At 44.7% G+C, this 15,425-nt stretch overlaps 1 protein-coding gene across 2 annotated transcripts in view; it reads left to right on the top strand.

The window, feature by feature from the left end:
* Positions 1–15,298, top strand: part of rbm20 (RNA binding motif protein 20) — a 43,451-nt gene extending 28,153 nt beyond the window's left edge. For both annotated transcript variants that reach the window (XM_060046462.1, XM_060046461.1), the window contains exons 6-14: positions 5,430–5,576; positions 6,117–6,248; positions 7,148–7,227; positions 7,513–8,341; positions 8,741–8,833; positions 9,109–9,715; positions 9,845–9,952; positions 11,127–11,248; positions 13,766–15,298. In XM_060046462.1, coding sequence (XP_059902445.1) covers positions 5,430–5,576; positions 6,117–6,248; positions 7,148–7,227; positions 7,513–8,341; positions 8,741–8,833; positions 9,109–9,715; positions 9,845–9,952; positions 11,127–11,248; positions 13,766–13,834 — 2,187 coding nt within the window. In that variant the 3' untranslated portion in view covers positions 13,835–15,298. The remainder of the gene's footprint in view (positions 1–5,429; positions 5,577–6,116; positions 6,249–7,147; positions 7,228–7,512; positions 8,342–8,740; positions 8,834–9,108; positions 9,716–9,844; positions 9,953–11,126; positions 11,249–13,765) is intronic.
* The last annotated feature ends 127 nt before the right edge of the window (positions 15,299–15,425 follow it).

Raw genomic sequence — 15,425 nt, 5'->3', positions numbered from 1 at the left:
AAAAGCAGTCTGATAATAGGCTGATAATAATGCCATTGTTTAGTACATTTCTTCATTTGCAATTGTTTAATTATCCAGCCCCTTACCCCTTAGTAAAAGAGGAAAATAGTTCCAAGAGAACATTACAGTTTTACAAGCACAGGGAATAAAGGGATATACAACCAAACAAGTGCAATACTTAGTAGTCACAGCTCTTGGCAATCGGTTAGTACGGCCATTGTTTCACAAATCTCTTCTACTTGTTTAAAGGCTGACCCCCCCCCCCCCAATCCCCTCCCAAAGTGTCCCCACGAGTGAAAGTAAACAGTCACAGCCTCTTTTCCGCAATTAATTTAGCGTATTCCCCGAGGCACACCCCTCAGTCTCCACTCACTAGTCACCCCCATCCCAGGCTGCCGCAGATTGCTTTAGCGTCTGTGTGCCTGCCCCCCCCGACATGGGCCGAAAACCAGCAGCTGCTGCTAGCCGTCTGCTGGGCTGAAAAGTAAAACCCAGTTGACGGTTGGTGCGAGCGCGTTGGGGTGACGCGCCACAGCTGAGCGAGAGGAGAGGGCCGCTTGCCTCCGATGCGCTTGCCATGCCGTTACACTCAGACTACGCATCTATGCATGGTTTCGATCTTGTGCTCGGTTCCGACGCATCGTCAAATTCGTAGATTTACTGTCGAATATTGAAGGCTACTCTGATAGACTCACTCACCTACGTACTCACACACACACACAAACTCACACACTCGCACACTCACTCACTCATTAACTCACTCACACTTTGCTTCTCGTGTTATCGGACGATATTCATAATGATGTCCAGCACGCAAATTACAGCTAGCATAAGTAATATATTCTTTATTTGTCATATTTGGTGAAATTCTCTTTCCATCCCTACAGCATTCAATGAATCAAATGCTCAGACAAAAACAAGGGAATGATCTAGAATCTGCAGCTGTTGCCGACTCTTATGAGCCTGTCGAATCATTTCATTAAGCCTGGATAAAATTATTGGATGGCATACCTGTCTGTCTAGCTGGGTGGGCCACCTGCGCCCGCTCGGACCGGTCAATCACTGTGTATGAACTGAGGCTTCCACAACACTAGGCAGACCTGTTGCTAAAGCTAGCGAGCTAGTCATGTATTTTGGTGGGCTTTGGACGGAGGCCTGAAGGGAGGGATGGGGTTTTTTTGGTTGGCTACTTTCAAAATCTGGCTCACACCGGCTTGTTTCTCCAAATTGCGCACCCAAGATTTTTTTCAGTGAATCACTGAGTAGATAACTTCTTTGATAGTCATTAGAACAAAACCCAAAAATATATACAGTATATATGTATTTTTTGTTCATATCAAAATTGTAAGTACGGTAAGTATGTAAACACATCTATTCCAATCTTCTGTTCATCTTTCTATTGTTTTGGGCAATAGTACATTTCTCTCCATTAAGGAATATCTCTAAATGGCCATTGGGACTCCCACAGTCACTATTTCCACCCACAGTAGGAACCACTTATTTTGTTCTGCTACGTGGACTAATGTTAGCAAGCTATAAACACACACCTGTCTGAGTCCAGCAGGTGGGGTTTTAACCGTTGTTCTGGCTATCAAAGAGCGAACACACACACACACACACACACACACACACACACACACACACACACACACACACACACACACACACACACACACACACACACACACACACACACACACGTACAACAATAAACAGACACACACACACACACACACACACACACGTACAACAATAAACAGACACACACACACACACACACACATGCAAACATTAACATGTGTGCACATACAAACAAACAAGCAGACATTGAATACACACGTACACACACACACACACACACACACACACACACACACGCACACGCACACAAACTAGTAGTGTTCAGTGGCAAACTCCCCCCTACCTAACAGAATATCTCATGAAGAGCCATGAAGCACAAGAGAAATAAACACATGGCTTACTGATGGAAGCAGAGGCTCACGCCCCCGTACGCCCAAAGCACCCCCATCCTACCCCTCCCGGGCTGGATGGGTGTTAGGTTTCGGCAGGGTAAGCAGGGTAAGCGGGGCAGAAAGGTGATCCGGGGCTCCGGGGTGCAGGCCTCCCGCTGCAGGAGCGTTTAGAGAATCTGTGAAATGGACCAGACCATCTGCCCGTTGGGATCCACCAAACTCGGATCACCACTTTTCAACAACAAACACGACTCGGTCCCTCAGCACTCCCCGGCCGTCCGCCTGGATGCGGTCGGTTAAATTCAGGGAAGGAAAATCCAAGCAGGGTTGAGGTTTGAGTCGAAAGGTCGATACATAAATATGTACTAAAAGTACTGTGTTAAAAGTCCCTTACAAAGAGAAACTTATTGTTTGATTTTGACAAACCAAATTAATTTCAGTTCACACAAACCGATAAACCTTTTTTTGTTCACACAAGCAGTGTGTATAATTGCAAATTATCACTAGTGATTATGTAAAGGCAATCAAAATACGAGACGTGTTACACCAGCTGTTGATGGCAACAAATATACATCCAATATATTGGCCATTATCACTTGTCATACACTCTTGTTTGTTATTCCAACGTGTTTTGTTTTTAGCTTGGCTTCAACGCAGTAAAAATTGTGTCCTGTTATGCTACCATATAACAGGACACATTTTGCTGACTGGTTTCAAAATACTTGTTATTTACATCCTTAGTTATGCTAGTTTCTCAAAATAACAAAGCATTACTCTCAAACTCTCATATAAGGCAATGCACAGATTTCGAATCACGCAAAATATACAGTGTCATTTTGCACTACAATCTCAGCTGCAGTGAAATGTTGGATGAAGTGGTCAAACCAGGCGTTGAGATTAACACCATTTGCTCCCGGGAGCGGCCAAGCCTGATGGCCGTGTTCAAGCAGCAGGGGCCTGGCTGTAAAGCCACGAACAAGCCTGGATCCAAGAGGTTCTCAAGCCAAACCACAGCGGGTGCAGCCACCGCTGGGCCAGACTACCATCCAATCCAATGTTGTGAGGTGGTATCGTCGACAGCCTATTCCTAGAGCTGTTTAATGGTCTCAATCCATGGCGCCCTTTCTCTCGTGTTATGGTAAGGAAAGAGCCTTTAATATAATCCTCATCACTCAATATAACTCCCCCTATCTGAAGCTGTTAATGTCCGTTTGGCTGGCCACAATCTATATGCGTTGTTTCCAGCCTGATTTTTCAGTCAGACGTTGAGAGGTTATCTTTCAATTGGGGTTACGGGAATGATAACGCTGCCTGGGCTATTCTTTCCCCCACTTCTGGAAATGAATGACATAGTGTCTTTGGTTGCATGGTCAACACTGTTATCTCGTATTTTGTTTTGTGAAGTCATATAATACACATATTGAATTGCTCGATATCAGCTAATGCAGAGCATTAACTGCAAAAATATGCACCACCAATTTATACAACTTGCGATTGTTTATTTTCAATCACGGTGAATAACTCGCTGCATTTCCATCCAGTTCCTTCCTGTGCTCAGTCTCTCTTGGGCCATTCGGTCGGTGTGCATGTCCAACGCCTATACATTTAGCGACAGCTTACGTGTCAGCGGGATTTGGCAGGCGCGTGCGTACATCAACAGGCTAAACCCAGTTCAAGACCCTCGCGGACTCATGTTCTGTAGGGCTCTCTCACTCCGCGCCGTGTAGAGTAGCCACTGGACCCGCTGTCAAGTGTCTGTTAGTGTTTGGCTTTTCTCCGGACAAATTCCCTGTAAAAACAGGCTTGGTCGGGGGGAGGCCAGCCGGTGAGGTACTAGGTGCACTAGCGTTTCTTCACACACGTCGCTGTCCGTCAAGCGTCAGCTGGTGGAAGGGGGAGGATGGTATGGGGTGCTGGATGTGGACGAAGGGTGCTAGGAGGAGGTGCTATGGGAAGAAGGAGGATTAAAGGAGGACAGAAGGGCTTTAGAGTATTTACAACTTTACAATCTGAGATGTCATTAGGACGTGGGCCACATCTGCCACCTTTTGGATGAGCAACAGGCACTGGATTTAGCAGATGAGGATAACCTCTATTTATAAATGTCATAGATGTTGGAATGCAGTTAGCTTGAGTTTCGTTATAGGGTGGATTGTAATTTAAGTCTGCAAACAAATAATAGATAAAGCACTTTCTGGCTTCCTTGAACAACAACAAGCTTAAAATTGTATGCAACACCTGTGTCATCAACAACATGCCAACCAACCTTCAAGTCATTGTATTGCTGTTATCCAACCCGTTAACTTATGTCTTCATGGTGTGCATGAGATGAAATTCTTTGCGTGTACGAAAACATCTTAAATGATAAACTCCAATATCAAGCTAGCTTTAGGATCAAAATGACCAATCTCGCCACTGATCCCTGGAAAAACAACTGTTGAACATTTTATATCCCTTCCCTCCTAAAAAACGGTGCAATGCCATTGTGAATGGCAATTTGTTGGTGTCAGGGAAATATTTTAACTAGCCACAGCTGCCCTTACCCATTTCAAAAGGTTCTCCACATGCTAGCCCTGGCCGGATCATAAACCAGCCTCTCCAACATGACAGAAATGTCACGTAAAGTTGCTGAAGAGATGATCTTCTCCACAGCCGTTTGGCAACTTACTCACTGCCTGAGGACAGCCATCAAGGTTGACCTCCGGCTGGCTTATCTCCAGAGGAGTTGTGGCTGCTCCATAGAGAGCAGAGATTGGGTTTAGTGCTTAGGGCTTGCTGGAAACACTAATTACGACCGGAGAAGAAAGCCAAGATTGTTGTGCTATTCTTGACTGACTGCTTTTTGGATTTGATTGACTAAAGCCAGTCCAAGACGGTCAGACAGACAAAACTTCCCTGCTACGTGTCACCGGCTGCTCTCCTTGCAACTTTCTGTATCCATAAACAAGAGTGTGTCGGTAAAATAATTGGCTTCATAACCAGTAGTCGGACCTTGGGGCGGGGGCAGGGGCTCTTGTTATTTGGCAACCTGGGGGGGGGGGGGGGGGGGGATTAGTGACACAGGGTCAAAGATGTCAGAATGTTGGCGGGCCCTAGAATCCAAACAGGGACATTCTCATTATCACCGCGACACTTTCACCGCATCGCACCCTATTTATAGAATCCAACAGGCCCACACGCACGGCCGTTCGTAGGGAAAACAACAGGGAATGACCAGCTTAGTGACAAACAATTAGACCTGGGACTCCCTGGTTTACAACTGACTTGTCCGCCTTAAGGCAATACCACTCCACCAATGTGTGCCCATGCCACACAACGCCATCAATGTCCTCAAGAATTGACAGCACTTCCAATCCACAATGGATGAGTGACAACAAGCCGTATGTTTAGAGATAATCTGTATTTCAGAAATGGGGTGTTATGATTTGCGTCTTACTCTTTCATTGTGTTTTCCAGCCGTTTCCACCCAGGAAGTCCACGCCGGGACGGGTCGTCCACATCTGCAACCTCCCAGAGGGGAGCTGCACCGAGACTGATGTCATCAACTTGGGTCTGCCCTTCGGGAAGGTCACCAACTACATCCTCATGCGCTCAACAAGCCAGGTAGCTGCATGCTATAGGCTACATGCTTCCGTTGCTGTTTATGGTACATTTGTGGTACTATTGTGACAAAACAGTAAGTTTGTCTTGTGACGGGTCTAGCCTGGAGCTGTGCTTTTCAGTGTTTGGTTACTTTCGGCTTTTTGCATGCAGAATGTGTCAGCTGGCCTTTACGAGATCTGCTGAGCGCAGATGTTGCGGCCATGCCAAGTCGTAGCCTTGGAAAATGAAATGCAAACGTTAATATTGAGTGCTTTGTCATAACAACAAATTGACCGTTTTACAGCATCGCAGAATGACACCCAGTGTGTCAGGTTCTCTGTTCATCGTTTCTTACGCAGCATCATCAAATTTAAGTTGTTGCTAAAATCGGTGGTTACGCGCGTTAACTTAACTAGACGAAAAGCAATGAAATACAATACGGTGTGAGCATGATCGTTTGGGTAGACACGGGATATGCCAAAAATGTTTGACAGACACCCCTGCGAGCCAGGGCTGTTAAAGTGTCAGACGGGACCTGTAATTCAGCTGTTTTTCCACCAGGCCTTTCTGGAGATGGCCTTTGTGGAGGCAGCTCAGGCCATGGTGCAGTACTACCAGTTGACTCCTGCCATGATTAACGATCAAAAGCTCCTGATTCGGATGTCCAAGCGATACAAGGAACTCCAGCTGAAGGTCGGTCTGCACAACGACTTTGTTTATTGCCGGCGTTATTTTGGTAGTGGTGTGTGACGAACAGTGTGGATCATGGCTCATTAGGGGTGTGACGATACACTCAGCTCACGAGACGAGACGAGACACAATATTCGGTTCACGAGAACGAGACGAGACGAGATTTTAAGAAAACTACAATGACAATAAATATGACTGGACCAACAGACTTTTATTTAACCGAGTTGCACAAGCATTTTGAAATGTTTTTTTATAACTCTTTACATGCATGAAATTGAAACTAAAACTACAATTTATAAAAGTTGGAGTAAAATACATTTAATTAAATAATTCTCATTTTTCAAGTGCAAACAATATTGTGTGCGAAACCAAATCAAAGTTCTACTCCATCAATACAGAGTGCAAATAGTGCAAACAGAGTCTGACCAAGTATGTCACTGACAACTTGGCAAGTGTCTTATCAGTCACTCTACTGCCATTCATCATTTCCGCCGGGTACCCAAAATGTTGCCAAACAAATGATTGAAAAGTGGCGGGGGCATCTTCGACGGTATTACGGGTATTTTCCGACGTCATTCTGGCTGCCTATGGCTGCTTCCCCTGCTTCCCCTCCTTCTCCTCCTCTTCTTCTTTTCCTTCTCCTTCGTTAGGTTCTGGCAGCCTAGACGTAGCAAAGGCGCATTACTGCCCCTACAGGCCACAAATAGAAGTTTGGATAGCTCACAAATCTCGCGAGACCGATTTTTAACGCGACGGGTAATATCGTCGAGTTTAATCTCGCGAGATCTCGTGGCACGAGATCTCGTCACACCCCTATGGCTCATGGTTCAAAGCACAGGACCTGGTTTAAAAGTGTGACATTGTACTGTGAAGCTATATTTTGTCTTTTGTTTTCCAAACAGAAACCAGGGAAGGATGTGGACACTATTATTTATGGTATCAACTCCCAGAGAGTGCGAGGGGAGATGCCGGAGCCTGAACAGTAAGGACCACTTTCTGTTTGTTAAAAGTTTTCCCTGTTTGAAGTTTCTTAACTTATAAAAATACAAATAAAAAGTGATTGATTAATCGAATGGGAAGATAAATCGAACAAAGTCAATAAATTATCTCAAATATGTACATATTTATATGCATATAAATATTTCCACCAGTTCAAACAGGCATCAAGGTATTCGCGATGCGTGTTTGACCGTTGTCCTGCCGTATCGTTGCCGGGCTCTGGGGGTGAATGTGTGCCTTGACTCCGATCCTTGCCTCCTGCCCTCAGCTACATCCCGGAGAGGGCTCGCTCCAGGAGTCCCGTCAGCCGCTCCCTGAGCCCGCGCTCCCACAGCCCCAGCTTCACCTCCTGCAGCTCCGCCCACAGCCCCCTGGGGGGGGGCCCCGGCCGGGGGGCCCACAACGGCCAGGGCCCCCGCCGCGGCTCCTGGGACTGGAGCTGCCAGCAGCGGGGCCGGGGCGAGGAGGAGAGGGAGCGGGAGAGGGACGAGCTGCGCTGGAGGAACGGGACGGGCGGCGAGGAGGACCGGAGCGGCGGAGGCGACTGGCAGGGGGGGAAGCACTACCCCAAACCCATGGACCGGGTTAGCCCCAGATCTGGAGACCAGCGAGGGGGAGGAGGGGGAGGTGGAGGAGGTGGGGGAGGAGGAGGAGGAGGAGGAGGAGGAGGAGACGGGATGAGGGGCGGCAGAGACTGGTACCCCCGGGGCAGCCCTCAGGGAATGCCCTTCAACTCCTACAGGAACCAAGAGGAGGACTTCTATCCAAAGGAGCAGGGCTACAAGACGGAGAAGCTCCCCAGGGCGCCGTATCAGAGACACGAGGCCAAGCCCCGGAGGAGGGACGGCCCCGGGGACTACCACAGCCGCACCCGGCATTCCGAGTCGGACATGACGGAGGAGATGTGTTCCAGAACGCCGGAAGACAGGAGGCAGAGTTCACCGGGAAGAGGAAGGAGCAAAAAGACAAGTCGGAGGCATGGCCCCAAGGAGAAGCAGGAGAGCCAACCCGCTCCTGGGAATACTGCTGGGAATACTGCTGGGAATACTGCTGGGAATACTGCCGGGAATACTGCCGGGAATAACGCTGGGAATACTGCCGGGAATACTGCCGGGAATAGCGCTGGGAATAACGCTGGGAATACTGTAAGCAAATAAACTTTCATTTTTTCCTTATACATTGATGGAACATAACACATTCCTGCTGATAAAACTAATATAATCTGGAATAATTCCTTATTGTTGGGTTGTTTAAAGGAAAGCCAACTCTAGAATAATTATGAAAGTAAATAAATACAACTACTACTACTACTACTAATAAGAAATAGTAGTAGTAGGGCTATGGATTCCTCCTGCTCGAATTAAAGATTCTGCATACACACCACAATATCTGATTATAGAGTGGGAATGGGTTTGGTTTTCCTTTAGACAATTCAAGTGTACTGTGGGGTAGATTTTTGATCTGTTAAACATGCATGTGTTTTTCTCTTGCTTTAGGGCAACCAGTTGAAGGAAAGATCGTCTTCTCCTCAGCAAAGCAGAGCAGAAGCAAACCAAAAAGTGGTTACAGCATGTGTGAAGGAAAATCAAGTGAGCCTAATGCTATCTATCTATCGACCGATCCGTGTGTCTGTCTGTCTGTATCTATCTCTCGCTCTCTCTAGCAATTGATCCATCTATCTTTATATCTCTCGCTCTCTATCTTTACATCTATCTCGCACTCTCGCTCTCTCTCTCTCCATCTGTCTATCTGTCTATCTGTCTATCTGTCTATTTGTTTGTCTGTCTGTCTGTCTGTCTGTCTGTCTGTCTGTCTGTGAGAGACAGCTTTGGGACATTGTTGATGACCCCCGCTCTGCCCCCAGGTGGAGGTGTGCGAGGAGAGCGGCGAGGACACGGAGGGCGATTGCTGGTACCCCGGCAACATGGAGGAGCTGGTGACGGTGGACGAGGTGGGCGGCGAGGACGACTCCATCGTGGAGCCCGACCTGCCCGAGCTGCTGGAGGGGAGCTCCTGCTCCGGGGACCAGCAGGACCCGGGCCGAGAGCTACAGGCCGCCGCCGCCGCCGCCGCCCCCCCCGCACCGCGAGACGTCCCAGAGCAAGAGAAGAGCCCTGAGCCCTCCGAACCAGCGGCCCAAGAGCCCCCCAGGGAGGAGCTCCTGGAGGTCCGTCCCCAGACGGGGGCGGCGTCGGAGGTGGAGGTGGTGGCGGAGGAGGAGGAGGAGGAGGAGCCGGTCCAGATGGAGGCCCCTGCGCAGCCGCTCCACGCGCTGAACGACTTCCCGGGCCAGGAGCTGAAGGCGGCCCTGGAGGAGGCCCGCGCTGAGGTCCGAGCGGAGGAGAGCTCCGGGCCGTCGGAAGAGGAGCAGGCGCCCGGCGCGTCCGAGGACAGCATGGTCCAGGACGTGGCCCCCACCCCCGAGACAAATATTAAGGAGACCCAGCACAAAGAGGAAGCTCCTAAAATGGGTAACCATGAAGTGATGCTAAGAGTTTTGTTAGAGCTTACTTAGACACAACTCTAGATACTCCACCCACTATGGATACTAATCCATAGTGGGTGGATGTATTAAAATGTCTTTGGGGTTTTCTTCCCAGGTGTCCATAACATCACAAACAACCTGTATCAGACGCGGGCAGAGATCGAAGGTCACTCGCCGACGCGAGAACAGGACCGGGTCATCAGTGAGCACAGCATTCCTCTAGGTGAGTGGGCCACCGGTTAATGACGAGGCTTAAACGAGGTCCTTCGTAGACAACGCCTATTTTTAAGAATGAGTCTGTTTGATTGTATTGTTTGGGATTTCAGGTGAATGTATTGCTGCTGCACATTGTACTGCAATAATATTCATTTCTGCATTTTTTTAAAACAAAATACCAGTCAAAAGAAATTGGTGTAAAATTAGGATAAAAAAACAATTTATCTACAAATTTTCTAACAATAAAAAAAAGAATGGTGCGAAAAATTCAAACTCCAAAGAACCTTTTGTTCATGACCCTTTTGTGTCTGATCCACGGTGTTCCTGTTCACTCTTGGCTTCAGTCTAGTGATAAAATAGCTAATACAGATACAACAACCTGTTGCATTAGCACTCTTAATTGAGTGGAATCTGAAGGGATGAGCACGGTGTCGGTTGCTCGCTCGCTTCTTCCTGGCGGGCCTATTTTGGGTGAGCACGTCGTGAACCGCGCCCGTGGACGGAGTGTATTTATATTACCGTGGGGGCTAGGATGACAGCCCAGCGCATGACCCTGTCGCCTGGGTGAGGTTTTACCTCCTAGAGGTTATGATGTCATGTGCCAACAGCAGGCTACTGAACCCCTACGCACACATACATACATAGGCGCGCAATCGATGGCAGCCATTATCAATCTCTGGTATCTCGTTACGTCAAAAAGATTGCTGTAACTAAAATGGTTTTACATTAGAATCCCGGTGGAGCACGGCATCATAATAGGATATTAAAAAATCATTGCCAGTGAGAAAAACATGACAATTTTTTAATGCTGCACGATTAATCGAATCACAATTGCAATCGCGATATCAGCCTTTGCCATTGTATAACCGCAAAAGGCTGAGATTTTTTTTTTTTTCTATTTATTTTATTTCGTTTTACTATTGAGAAAACCTAACAAGTTTGCACTCCAGAAATGCCTTTATTTTGAAAAAGATTTATTATTATTATTTATTTAATTTTTTTAAATATTGTTATTTTTAAACCAGTAGGCCTACGTTACACATTTTTTAGACTTGTATTTTTTATGCTAGTTTAAGTTTGTATGTTATGAGTTGAGAAATAAACATTATTATTGTAGTGTTGTCGGGCAGTTTGTACGTGTTGCATTCTGAAACTCGTCTCCAATGGCTGCATTCTAACAGGGGTGGAGTTCATCGTGCCGAGAGCTGGGTTTTTCTGTAAGCTGTGTGGCCTCTTCTACACCAGTGAGGAGACGGCCAAGACGGCCCACTGCCGCAGCACCGTGCACTACAGGAACCTGCAGGTACGCCCGTTCCAGGACACGAACACCATGCCGCCCATTGAACACATTTGAAACTCTGGGTCCTTTTACTGATGTCTATATTTGGGCTGCGCGATTATGAAAAAAAATCATCATCATGATTACTTTGGGCAAGATTGAAATCACGATTATTCAAACGATCATTTTTGAGTTTGAAATCATAATGCATTTATTCAGCATTTCTCTCCAATAACACACTTTGTCACTGAGAACAAATAAATACCCAATGTTCAAATAGAGAATAATGCACAAATATGTATCCAGCTGTTCGTTCGATCCTTTATTTAACCAGGCAAAAGTCTCCTTGAGATTTAAATCAATTTGAGAGAGACCTGGCCAGGAGGTCAGCATAGAATCTGACAATAAATGTATGTTTCATACAAACTAAAATCGCACAATTTGCACACAATCAAAAGATTTTCACATGTGGCCCCACATGTGGCCCCCTTCCGTACATAGCTTATCACTTTAAAATAAGTAACAAACGTATAACTGTCAGCTTTACCTGCTTGTCGTCCAATGGGGGGTTAACTTAAAACGTACTCGTGGGTACGTCTTCAATATTTAAGATACTGTCGTCCACTATTGGTGCTCCTTCACTTGTGAATGTAACGCAACACGAAAAACCGCCAAGCTCAAAAAGTAAAGATGTGGTCAATGACTGCAATTACCCACCCTGAGGTGCGAACAACATGTAAACGGAAGGCCTTTCAGTGGTTGCTTTTGTCCAAGATGTCTGACAATGCACACACATTCTCAGCCGAGAATCGAACCCCTTACCCTGGCAACGTTAATGTCAGGGGATCAGGGCACCATGACCGTGTTTTATTAAGTGTAATCGAAGTTGGCGGCATTGCCAAGTACAGTAGTTATTTTAAATTCCGTCTCTTTATATTAGTCCTATTTGCTATTTGAGAGACACTGGGCTAATATGTATGTGTCGCTCACAAGCACGCACACAAAGTGTACATTACAAAGTCACTATTAAGCAGCCGGAACCGTTGCATGCAAGCTCTTCTCCGTAGCACAGCTGTGGATGGATCCAGGATCAGAAAAATCCTCTGCCAAATAGTGCAACGAATCACAGCAGGCAAAGATCCTGCAAAACAGCTGGGACACATGGCCAACCGCTGTCCTCCGTCCGTGGGCAATTTGTTATTATATTATCCATATATATATATATATATATATATATATATATATATATATATATATGTGTATGTAATGTATATATATTTGTTAAGTCATTCATTTCCTGAATGGCATCTTGATGTTTTTAAGTTGTCCAACAAACCATTATGCTAGTTTGTACATCAAGCACCAATGTGTTTCTAGGAAACTTTAAAGCTTGGGTTATTTTAGAAAAAAGAATTGTGATGTACAAAAACAGAAAGAAGTCTGGTGTCTGTAGCTTGGATTCGGTCTGTTGACCTACGTACATTGCTACCTGCGTATATTCTTCCCGTGCACTAGTTGGGTATAACTGAGGACCTATTGCTCAAGCTAGCAAGCTAGTCATGTGGTTTTGGGGAGGCCTTTTTGCATGCCTGGCATACTTTCAAAATCAAACTAAAATCGGTCTGGTTGCTCCAAACGTCCTACTCTATCTTTACATAGCTTGACCGTTACATATGGTAGTTAAATTGAGATATAATACAGAACAACACTAGTAGAATTGGTACAGGGCGATTGAATGGAACAAATGTTCCAAACCCAATTCAATTGAACGATTTCTATAAACACGGTCACCATATTTGGCCTTTTGCAGAGCTAGTGCACATCAGCAGAATGTGAGCATGAGACAGCTGATGCCCAGCACCAAGGGCGAGTATGGAACAGCTGACAGGTCGATAGTCGATGCATGCCATTATTTTCTCTGAGTGTTGCGTATGTAGCCTGACATCGCCAGACCAATCCGCAGACGCGTATTAGTCTGGGACCTCGCAGTTCATTTTTGATATTGGAGGTGCATATAAAAGGGTGCGGACCGAAATGCCTCTTGACACAATAAGACAGAGCAAATAAAACATGAATTTGAAGATTTGTCTGGTTCCCAGGCTAGTGATAATGTGCAATGAAAGCAGTTAACGAACTATGGCCTTCATGTTGTATAGCAGATGTATGTTTCTCCCATGATTGTTAATGTGGCTGGAGGTCCTTCCCTCTCTTCTCTAGATTCTAATCCAGAGCCACATTTGTGATCAAAGGGGATAGGGTTTATTCCATTCGGGCCCCCCAATTAACTATGGCATTTCCAATACCAATTAGAGCAACAACTTCTAATCAACTTTCTTTTAAGATGAGCGGACAAATTTATTTTATCAACTTTTAGAATATCTTTAGTTGAAAAATATATGTCATACACACATTCGCTTTTCATTCATCATTCATCTAATCATTTTATTGTTTTGTTATTATTTGGGTAATTTCTAGAGAAGCTGGGAATTCATTTTTACATTTTGGGTTTCGAATTAAATGCCATTCTTTGTCTGTCCTCAGAAATACCTGACAGAGCTGGCAGAGGAGAGTCTGCTGGGGGCAATGACACAGCAGCCATCTTCAGAATGACCTCAGCCACCTGTGACCTCGCACCTGTGCTTTCTGATCATCAGACTCTCACAATGTGTTTGGATTGGTTCTCTTGTTACCTTACCCGTATATAGTGTACACTTTAAATGACGTATAGCTGGGATTATGACACTTACCAAGTACTGCAAATCTATCGGTGTGCCGTGTATTGTTCGCATAAACAAGCGTGCAAGTGTTTTCGTATTTGCATGTGTGCAGACCATCTTAATTGAGTGAATGCGATGGTAATGGTAACCGCTATGCATCATGGGATAGAAGTGAAATAAGTGTGCATATTTAGCACACTTCTTTTCTGGTGCATTATGGGTATTCGGTATTGCACTATATAGGGAACCAGATTTGTACACTCAAATTTCGGACAGCACTACAAAATAGTGACGCCACAAATAGGGCACTATATCGGGCATGACTAAGTCAACCAATTGGAACACGGCATCAGAGTGTGCTTGGTCTATGAAAGGCTATACAAGACGGACTAAACTCAAAAGTGGGAATGTTTAATATTGGCAAAACCTGCTGGTCTATTTACTGGACAAAGTGCTTAAGGGAGGAAAAACTTAAGAATATCTTATTTGTCATGAATCTTTTACAATAACAAAAGATTCATTTATTTTAAGGGATTCAGTGCCTTAATTTCGTGCCTTATAAGCAATTTTGTAATTTATTTTAAATGTGTAATATGGCATTGTAATGTATGGCATTGTAACATTGTAATATGTAATATGTAATATGGCACTCAACTCCAAATAATTGCAATTTCAATCGAATACTGACAAAAAAAACTGCAGGGAGATTTAATCCATCAGCGATTATTTAATGTTATCATACATGTTGTGAAAATAGTGGTGTTATGAATTTCATTTTTATGGAGAGATAATGCTATGAATCTTTGAAAATATATGATCCTAGCAATTTGATAATACATTGTGAGTGGCAAAGATGACTTGAAATTATATTATACAAAATGGTTTTACTCAGTTGACGAAACTGAGATCAGTTCTCAGGTTTTATTGCATTTGTTAAAAGCAATTTAATGTGGCAGCATAGATGTGTATATTATTTTTCAAAACATGGGCCTTCTCTTCTTATTTCTTCAGTCCCTTTATTTAGTTTACTGGAATAACTCATTTATTTAAATAATTTATTTAAAAAGAATTCGGTTTTTTTTTGGTGTTGGCTCTTGAACTCGAATCCCAAGAGGATGTTTATAATGTGTGTCATTATTTGAACGCCTTAAGAGGAACTCAAACTGGACCATGTGTTTATTGAAATTAACAATGCTTCTAACAGATGCGATAGTGAACACCATTTGTGTTTGATTATCTGTTTTATACACTGTGAATTCTGATCCTTCAATGCCAAAGATATTTTTCTGGGAAAACCTTTTCATATTAATGTTTCTGATGGATAAATAAAATGACTTTAATAAATGTTTTAAAGATGGTGCTTATCTTTGTTGGACATGTTTGTAATAAAGAGAGCAGAGCTATATTTCAGAATAAAATGCCAAATATAATCATAATTACCATGCACAGAAGGCTATGTTTTTAGACACACAGCCTACAAAATA

Source organism: Gadus macrocephalus, chromosome 3 (assembly GCF_031168955.1).
Source record: "Gadus macrocephalus chromosome 3, ASM3116895v1".
Taxonomy (NCBI): domain Eukaryota; kingdom Metazoa; phylum Chordata; class Actinopteri; order Gadiformes; family Gadidae; genus Gadus; species Gadus macrocephalus.
Note: the sequence above shows the minus strand (reverse complement) of the source record. Positions and strands in the feature narration are given on the sequence as shown.